The 10,011-nt window shown below is 52.4% G+C and overlaps 1 protein-coding gene across 1 annotated transcript in view; it reads right to left on the bottom strand.

Annotated features, from left to right (window-relative positions):
• GFRA4 (GDNF family receptor alpha 4) overlaps positions 1-9,479 on the bottom strand; it is a 70,380-nt gene extending 60,901 nt beyond the window's left edge. The window contains exon 1 of the mRNA XM_054172401.1: positions 9,105-9,479. Coding sequence (XP_054028376.1) covers positions 9,105-9,144 — 40 coding nt within the window. The 5' untranslated portion in view covers positions 9,145-9,479. The remainder of the gene's footprint in view (positions 1-9,104) is intronic.
• Positions 9,480-10,011: the final 532 nt, after the last annotated feature.

Consider the following 10,011-nt stretch of genomic DNA (forward strand, 5'->3'; position numbering starts at 1 on the left):
ATCCTCCTAACCTGCAGCCTTTATTAGAGCAGATTCAGAGTGCAGGGATTTATGTCGCCGCACGCCTCGTGACACCTTTTTAAGGTGCCTGCTGCTGTGCACAACGAATATCAAAGGCAAACACAGGCAGCAACTGAGGAAGGGGGGTGGAAAAAAATGCCTGGTGCTGAAGGAGACATCTGCTCCCTATTTCCAGATTGCAGGTAAGCGAGTCAGCTGTGTAATATCTGAGAGATATTGCTGTCAAGGCTGTCATGGGGAGATGCATTTTTCTTCCCATGCATGGAAGTTAAAATCTCAGCAGAAATAGCTAGCCTGTTATCAGGACTTGTTTATCCAGAGCCACAGAAGCAGGTAGGGATGAGAAGCTTTGAGTTTCCTCCTGGCTTTTCTCCCTGGGACAAGTCTGAGGAAGGGGGCAGGTGGGCTGCAAGCTGGATCGTTTTATCTACCATACTTTGGGAGCCAGCCTGCAGATCCTGGACACCAGCTACAGATTCATAGATTCACAGAATGGTTTGGGTGGAAGGGGCCTTGAAGATCATCTAGTTCCAATCCTCCTGCCATGGGCAAGGACACCTCCCACCAGCCCAGGTTGCTCAAAGCCTCATGCAGCCTGGCCTTGAACATCCCCAGGGAGGGGACATCCACAACCTGCCTGGACAGCCTTTCCCCACCCTCACTGTCAGGAATTTCTTCCTAATCTCCAGCCTAAATCTGCCTTCCTCAAGCTTCAATCCATTCCCTCTCATCCTGTCACCACAAGCCCTGGGGAAAAGTCCCTCCCCAGCTCTCCTGTGGCCCCTTCAGGTACTGGGAGGCTGCTGTGAAGTCTCCCTCGAGTCTTCTTTTCTGCAGGCTGAACAACCCTAACTCTCCCAGCCTGTCCCCATAAGGGAGCTGCTCCAGCCCTTTGATCATCCTTGTGGTCTCCTCTGGACCTGCTTCAACAGCTCAATTGCCTTCTTATGCTGGGCACCCCAGAACTGGATGCAGTGCTTCAGCTGGAGTCTCACAAGGGCAGAGCAGAGGGACAGAACCACCTCCCTCATCCTGCTTTTGATGCAGCCCAGGATGCAGCCAGGGGTAATGCAAACCAGTAGTGAACAGAAGGAAGTTCACAGTGGAGATGTTACATAGGGAAGGTCCAGTATGGGCCAGAGGAGGAGGGAAAAATAAAGCAATGAATTTAATAAAGGCTGCCAGGGTCAAAAGGATGAAAGATAAAAGGTGAGCTGAGAATTTCCAAGCCTTCTGTGATTGATTTGACTCCTTATGTAAAAAGCTCACGGACAGCACCACTTGAACTCTGGGTGACTGGTGGCCCAGACACCAGGTTTGCTCCAGAAAATTCACAGCCATCATCCAAGTGAAGGCTCCCTTCCCAAGAGGCTGTAGCTGCCCTGTGTTTTCTGTGCTCTGATTAATCAAGTATGATAGGATTTCCCAGGTGGCTGCTGCAGAGGCATCAGCCAGTCTCCTTTGATGCAAAGCTTGAAGCAAAGCCTGATTATTTTGCAGAGGTTGTGTTCCATTTGCCATCTCTGAAGGCACCCTGGAGCTCTCCCAAGACCTGTCCTGAGCGTTTGCTGGGTCCAGCTCCTATCTGAGTCTCCAGAGGCTTCAAATGATGCAGACAGGGACTCCCAGAGACGTTCCTGTTGCTACCTATCCAAAGAGTTGAGCTCTTCCCCCTAGTCACCTCCAGTCCTCCTGGGCTTTGCAGCTGTTAGAGGCTAAACTCAGTAGAAGCAGAAGAGACCTGAAATGTGTGTGCAAACCTGTGCAAGGCAGGCTGCAGCACAGGCAGCTCATGGTGAAAAACTGCAGCTGGCACAGAATCACAAAATCATTTTGGTTGACAAAGATTTTTAAGAACCTCAAGTTCCACCACTGACCCAACTCTGACAAGTGCCCCACTACACCACGTCCCTCAGGACCATACTTACACAGGTTTAACATCCCTCCAGGGATGGGGACCCCACCACTGCCCTGGGCAGCCTGGAGCAGGGACTGACAAACCTTTTCAGGAGCAAATTGTTCTTCATGTCCAAGCCTGGTGCAACTTGAGGTCATTTTATCTTGTCTGCCCCCCCACCTGGCTCCAGCTTCCTCTCAGGGAGTTGTAGAGAACAAGAAGGTCTCAGCCTCCTTTTCTCCAGGCTGAACAACCCCAGTTCCCTCAGCTGCTCCTCACAGGACTTGTGTTCTAGACCCTTCGCCAGCTTTGCTGCCCTTCGTTGGACATGCTCCAGCACCTCAATGTCTTTCCTGTAGTGAGGGGCATTCAAGTGAGGAACATTCAAGTTTATCCTTGTCTCTGTGTTTGGCCTTTTTCTTCATGTTAAAAGCAACAGGAAGAGAGGAGAGAACAAAAATCCACCAGGTTCTCAGGTCTTCCCACAGCCCTTCAGCATCTGGACCTGTTTAAAATCCCATCCCAACGTGAACTGCCATTCCCTGGGGCTCAAGGGGGGACATCACTTAGCCTGGCAGTGTATAAAAGAGGAGCAATTTGATCCTGCTTTTGGAAGAAGCACCATAAACCCTGCCCCATTCTGTTCTCCTCAGTAAACTGGAAACCAGCTGCCTGCACTTGTGTGTCAAAACGACCTCCCCAACCCATATGTCAGCAGTAGCATGGGGAGAGCTGCTAATAACTCTGTCAAAGCACTCAGGGAAGGCAGGTCTTGCAGAGAGGATTTTCCAGTTGGATTCCATAAATCAAAACCACAGCACAACTGTTTTTATGGCATCTTTCATGCAAACTGCTCCCCAGATGGCTTTGGACAGAAAGAGGAACACGTGCACTGAGGAGCTGCTGGTGGAGGAAGAAGAGGGATTTGCATGAAGGGAGGTGGAAAGAGATGAGGCAGGATATGGCCAAGGCAGTTTGGAGCTGGGGAATGTTTAACTAAGCCAACAGGATACAGAGAAGCACTTCTTTCCCCACGAGGACAGTCAAGCAGTGGACCAGGCACCCAGAGAGGTTTATTCAGCTGCTGTCTCTGGGGGTCGCTCATTCCTTCAAGCCTCTTGCTGCAGGCAGATGAATCCCATATCCCCCAGAAAGCTCCAGGTGGACCAGAGAGTGCAGGAGGTGCCCAGGCTCTGAGAACACCCCAGAGGTCTGGCCATGCCCTGTGGCTTGCATGGAAGCCATTCCCAGTGGCAAGGAAAAGTGCTCCTGCTGAGTGACTGAAGGACCCCCAAGGCACATCTGCAGCTGGTGAAGGACTCTTCTCCCTAGTATCAGGTGATAGAGTGTGAGGAAATGGACTCAGATTGTGCCAGGGGAGGGTCAGGCTGGATATTAGGACAAATTTCTTTTCTGAAAGAGTGGTGAGGCACTGGAACAGGCTGCCCAGGGAGGTGGTGGAGTCCCCAGCCCTGGAGGTGTTCAAGAAACATCTTTTCCTACTAAAATTATTCTATCACTTCTTACCAGCCCAGCTCCAGCAGGCTCCAGGGAGATGCTTGGACATATCCATGAAGGTAACAAACTTTCCTAACACCTATCAAGCTCATGGCACTTGAAGCCATGGTTTAGTTAGTCAGGAGGTGTTAGGTAACAAGTTGGACTTGATGATCTCTGAGGTCTTTTCCAGCCTTGTTGATCCTGTGATGACTCTAAGCCAGCTATGGTATCACCTGTTATTAGACCCAAATCCTGGAGGAGTCACAGGTGATTTGAATGTGATGTGACCTCAGAAGATACTGATCCATCATGAACACCCTTTTCAATTCCCTGTGACAGTGGCAGGTTCTCCTTGGTGGCTTCACCTTCTGAAAATCCTTTCTGCTCTCTGTGAGAGAGTGCTGGGTTGTTTTACTCCCTCACTTTGACCACCACAATCCCCTCCTGGGCACACTGCCCCACCGTCATACCAGCTTGATTTTCCTCCTTTCCCATGGCCTATCCATGGCTTCACTTTCTATCCACCTCTTCAAACTCATGCTCTCAACCATGGTTTCCCACTCTGCTTCCACCAGGAGGCCAGCTCATATGTGAACCTCTAAAGCTGTGATGGCCAAAAGAATCATAAAATCATAGAATCAGTAAGGTTGGAAGAGACCTTAAAGATCATCAAGTCCAGCCTGTCACCCCACACCTCATGACTACTAAACCATGGCTTCAAGTGCCACGTCCAGTCCCTTTTTGAACACCTCCAGGGATGGTGACTCCACCACCTCCCTGAGCAGCACATTCCAATGGCTAACAACTCTCTCTGTGAAGAACTTTCTCCCCACCTCCAGCCTAAACTTCTCCTGGTGCAGCTTGAGCCTGTGTCCTCTTGTTCTGGGGCTGCTTGCCTGGGAGAAGAGACCAGCCCCCTCCTGGCTACAACCTCCCTTGAAGGCAGTCCACGTGAGGTGATGGAAATGGCTGCCCAGCCCTTTTCTCCCATTCACCATCACGCAGCTCCCTCCAGCAGTCCACCCAGGCTTGAAGTTCACTGCCAGGAGGTGTTACCAGAGGGGATTTTGACAGATGTGTTTGAAACAAGGGAGCTGTACTGGCCTGAAGATTGACAGGAACAAGCTTTGCACAGCTTTGTTCCTTTGTACTTTTTTAGTGTCCTTCTAAAAGAACTGGTTTAGCAGGAGAACTACCTTTGAATTTGTCCTCTTCCACTGTTGGGTTGAGAAGAAAGAGGTCTTTTTTTTTTTTAATACAATATTATTTTTGAAGGAGCCAAAGGAATATAAAGTCCACTGAAGGTAAAAGGAGCTCACAGATAACTTGGTAGCAGAGTATTTTTATCGTCAAGTGGCAAACTTTAGTGACATTAGAAGCCATGCTTAAAAATGACCAAGCAGAAAGTGATAAAAATGAGCAAGTCTCCTGCAAAAATGATGAAGGGAATTTCAGGCACGACAGAAATTGCCTGTGAAAATTGCCTGGAGAGCAGAGGAGACATTTCAGTGGTGCCCAGGGACGGGACAAAGGGCAAGGGGTGCAAAACGGAACCCAGGAGGGAAAACTTCTTTGCTCTGAGGGTGCTGGAGCCCTGGAGCAGGCTGCCCAGAGAGGATCTGGAGTCTCTTTCTCTGCAGAGATTCCAAACCCACCTGGACACTGTGATCCTGGGCAAGCTGCTGGGGGTGCCCCTGCTATAACAAGGGGTTTAGACTGGGTGATCTCTGCAGATCCCTTCCAACCCTCACTGTGCTGGGATTCAGTGACTGTGGTTTCTGTTTCCAAAAGGAAACCAAACCTCTATTCACAGTAATTCATACTAATTATTAGGCTTAACTAATACTAATCTTTACCCAGCAGTAATTACTGCTCCAGGCTCCAGAGCTATGGAAGAAAAATACTTCCTGGATGTGGTGAGATCCTTGGAGAGGGATTTGCACGGGGTTTGAGGACAGCCTGTTGAGGGAGAAGTTTTATTTCTCCTCTGCACCAATCCAGAGAGACATAAATATCCCAATCTTATTGATGCAAATAATGGCTCTCTCCTGTCAGAACTGACAGGGCCACTAATTTCAGGAGCTTTTCCCCTCTCTCAGACACTCCAATGCATTGCAGAAGAGGTTTTTGCTCTCCCCCTGGGATCTGAGCTCCCAAACCAGGTGAAAAGCTGCCAGATGATCTCTTGTGTTTGATTGCATTGGTGAAGAACCTCTGGGAAACATATGCCAGAAATTATGCTAACCACCAAGGGCAATGAAACCTGACAGACAAACACAGCAGTTGTCAGCAGACGACAGCCCAGATGCCATTTGGGGATCCTGCCCTCCACTGTAATGGGGCAGAAATGATTCTTGGTCCCATGGAGCCTTCACCACTAACTCCTGCTTTCAACTCTAGCCCACATTCTCATTCTCATCCTTTAATGACTGTTAGATTGTCCTCTGAATGCTGCACAAGGGATGGGCAGCGCTTTGGGGGCTGCTTGCAGGTGTACGCCAATGTCCCTGTAAAACTAATTATCCTCTTTCTGTTTAATTCTATCGATGCTTTCTGGAGCATTGATTTTCCACTAAGTCTTGCTGAATGCCTCACCACTGTCCTGTGGGTGGCACTTCATAGAATCACAGAACAGCTTGAGCTGGAAAGGGACCTTAAAGATCAGCCAGTTCCAAACCTCCTGTCACGGGCAGGGACACCTCCCACTAAATCAGGCTGCCCAAAGCCTCACCCAGCCTGATCTTAAACACTTCCAGGGATCAGGCATCTCTGGGCTACCCTTTTCAGTGTCTCACCACCCTCATAGTAAAGAACTCTTTTCCTGATGTCCAATCCAAATGTTCCTGCTCTAGTTTAAAAGCATTGTCCCTTATCCTATCACCTCATGCCATCATAAATAGAATCAATAAGGTTGGAAAAGACCTCAAAGATCATCAAGTCCAACCTGTAAATAGTCCCTCTCAAGCTCTCCTGTAGCTCCCCTTCAGATACTGGAAGGACACTATAAAAACTTCCCAGAGCCTTTTCTTCTCCAGGCTGAACAGAGCCATTTCTCTGAGCCTGTCCTCACAGGAGAGCTGCTCCAGCCCTCTGATCATCCTGGCCCTCCTCTGGACCCTTTACAACAACTTCCAGCCAATGCCACACATGAAACAAAATATCAGGGGACATTATGGCAGCAATGAACTTCCCCAAGCCATGTCCCTGTCCCCAGCAGTGTGCTCCTGTTCTGTCCTTGCTGCTGGCACTGGTACTGATGTGGTTGCTGGTGAGAGAGGTCAGGGAGCCAATCTGGCTGAAAAGTGGTTGAGGAACATAAAAATTGTGTTCAGCTATATGAGTTGCCTGCCCTAGGTCAACCTGCATGTCTGTGCTGACAAGGAGCTGGATATGAAGTAGCAGCAGGAGCTCTCCATCTAGACTGGATGATGATGACCACCTTGGAGAGCCTTAATTTCTCCAAGCCCTGCCTCCTTCACACATGATTCTCTTAAAAATGGCAAGGGGCTGACAAACAAGAAGGAAGGCTCTCACTGCAGCCTATGTGGTGTGCAGCCAGCATAGATGAAGCTGGGAATTGCCATGCTGAGGCTGCTGTCTCCAGTCCAGAACCCCTGATCCCTGTGGTGGGTATCCCTGGGCACATCTGAATGAGCAGCCCTCACCCATCCAGAACACAAACATCTAGATGCAATGAATTGCATCTGCTGGGATGGAGCTGAGCCTGCAAAGGTCAAATGCCAGTTCAGAGATGAAAAGGTCCTTCTGGAGACACTGAGGGCAGGAGGCCAAAAGGTGACTGCTGGCTGTGATGGCTCTATTCTGGCATAGACTGGAGGCACTGAGTGTATCCATAACACCTGCCTGCTATTCCCAGTTGCATTGCTGACAATGGTGGATTGGCCATTTGCTCTTTTCTTTAAGTCCACTTTCTCTTGAGAAAATCAATCAGTGCATCAGTCAGTCAACCAGGCAGTCAATCAGTGAGTCAGTCAACCTGACCCTCTTGGAAAATGGATCCTGCAGAGACCTGGACTCCCACCCAGAGGCCCTGGGAGCCTCACAGGAAAAAAAACCCACCCAGCTCTGAGGGAGGCTGAGACCTTTCTCAGCATATAGTGCACAGCTCCAGCCCCCACGACGCAGCAGCTGTCCCAGCCTGGAGCATATTCAGGTCCTAGTGTTCCTCCAAACCCCCGGAGCCAAGCACTCCCTGGCTGGAGCTGGTTCCTCCTGGGGGTGGTCGAAATCCGTCTCCCACCCCCCGCCTTTGGGACTTGCAAGAGTTGCTGCTGCTGACATCTAGTGACAGGGAGAGCCGAGAAAGAGGAGCTACCTGGAGCTCAGGCAAAGCCGTCTCCACCGAGAGAAAAGAAACCCTCGGGGTCTTCATCGGGACGTGGGCTCCCAGCAGGGACGCTCGGGGTGCAAGGGAGGCAGTGCTGGACCATGCCGGGCGGGCCGGGATGTCCCAAGCACTTCGATACATCCTTTTTCCCCCCCAGTGGCCACCCGAAAAGGACCAGAGCATCCTTCCCGCTGCCTCCCCACAGCCTTTCCTCGTCTGTTGAAGCGCGAGCTTCTTCTGGGGTTTGCTATCTCAAAGAAGCACAGGGGAGGGAAAACAAATACAGAAACAAAACCAGAAACAAACACAAGCGCCCTAAGGGGAGCAACGTCAGGCAGCGAGGTGTCTCCCAGCAGCGGCTGTCCGCTGCCGAGGGCTCGCAGCCGCCGGGCTGCAGCCCCTTCGCGCACAGCTCTTCCCAGGGACGCGGGAAGCTGCCCGAACTGCAGGCAGGAGAATCGTCCGCCCCGAGCTGAGGAGAAGCAGGATGCGAGCGGGATGCTCAAAGCCCAAGTGCTGCAGACCACATCCCTGTGGATGGGATGGCATCCCCCGGGGGACGGCATCCCCCGGTCATGCCACTAGACAAAGGCTCAAAGGCTGCTTTTAGAGCGGACGGAGGAATGAAGAACATATCTAGGGATCTTAGCTCCCTTGCTCCCAGGGAGCAAAAAACAACCACAGAAACAAACACCTTGAGGACTGCCTAATTTAGGGGGAGGTGGGTGCAAGGAAATCTGCAGCAGGAAGCCCCGACACACAGAAAACATACTGGGGACAGACCACTGCTCGGGATACGGTGCACGGTGCTGCATATCACAGCAGCAGAGCTGGGGCTGCCAGTCCTCTCCCACCAGTCCTGAGACCCCATGTTCCACCTTCATTCACAACGGGGTGACCTGGTGCCGTAAAAAATCTTCACCCCCACCTCCACCACCACCACATCCCTCCAAGCTCCTCTTCCCCAGCAAGAAGTGTCTCAATCCCAACCCTCCAAGCTCCTCTTCCCCAGCAAGAAATGTCTCAATCCCAACCCTCCAAGCTCCTCTTCCCCAGCAAGAAGTGTCTCAATTCCCGGGGTTAAACTGAGTGATTTCGAGGCAAACAGGGACTGTCCAGAGTGACAGTCGGAAAGATCCCAGCGCTTGGGAGATCCCAGAGCAAAGGAGACAACAGAAATCTGGGAGATGCTACCCCACCGTTCCTGGGATGCTGGGCAGGGGGACACCTCCTGTGCCCCAGGGACAGTTGAAATATGCATCGTCCCCCTCATACCCACCGCAAGCAGAAAGTTGTCGTCCCGTCCCCCCTCCGCTTCCCTTCTCCCTTGCTACTCACCCAGGAGGACCAGCGTGCAGAAGTAAAGGATGCCCCTCATCCTACCGCTTAGCACGGCTCGGATCAGCCCGACTCGGCACGGCTCGGACCGACCGGCCCGGCGCGGCTCGTTATGCCTCGGATACGGCTCGGTACGGCTCGGATACGGCTGGGCACAGCTCGGTACGGCTCGGCACGGCCCGCGCAGGCGGTGCTGGAGGATGCGCGGAGGCTTGGGCAGGGCGAGAGGCGGCCCCGGCCCGGCCCTCCCGGGGCGAAGCTCACACCGCAGCCGGCTCGGCCCCGCTCCGGGCCCGGGTCATGCCCGCAGCCGGGCCAGGCTTCGCGGGCTGCCGCCGGCCGCTCTGCGCCGCATCCCTCCGGGGCTGCCGACTGGCTGTTCTGTTCTTTAATTCCCTGGGGTTTTTTTCCTTCCTTTTTTTTTTTTTTCCTTCTTTCCTTTAATTACTTTTTATTCAATTTTTTTTTCCTTCCTCTTTTTATTTCATTTCTTTTTCCCCTCCTTCTCTTTCAAACATCAGTCCGCGGGGCACTGCCTCCGCCGTGCCCGAGCGCCGGGGCAGCCCTCGTCGCCTTCCCGGGGCTGCCTCCTCCGTCGCCCCCGCCTCTCCGCGGCCCCGGCCCCGCGGGGAGGGGCTTGGCGGCCCGGCCCCACTCCTGCCCGCCTTCCCGGCCCCGGATCCCTGTCCCCGTGAAGTGGAGGGGGGGCTTTCCGGCAAACAAGAACAGCTTGTGGACCCCAGGGCACGGCTCCTTTCACTGTCCTCCGGGATGTCATCGCTCCTCCTCGCTGCCCTCCTGGAGGCTCCTGGCTTCACCCCCACCCCAAATCCTCTTATCTTTGCAGCCTCAAACAGGCTGCTTGCTCAGGATGACAGCCCCAGCTACATACCCTTAGGATTTGTGC

The sequence above is a fragment of the Dryobates pubescens genome, chromosome 23 (genome assembly GCF_014839835.1).
Source record: "Dryobates pubescens isolate bDryPub1 chromosome 23, bDryPub1.pri, whole genome shotgun sequence".
In the NCBI taxonomy this organism is placed as follows: Eukaryota; Metazoa; Chordata; class Aves; order Piciformes; family Picidae; genus Dryobates; species Dryobates pubescens.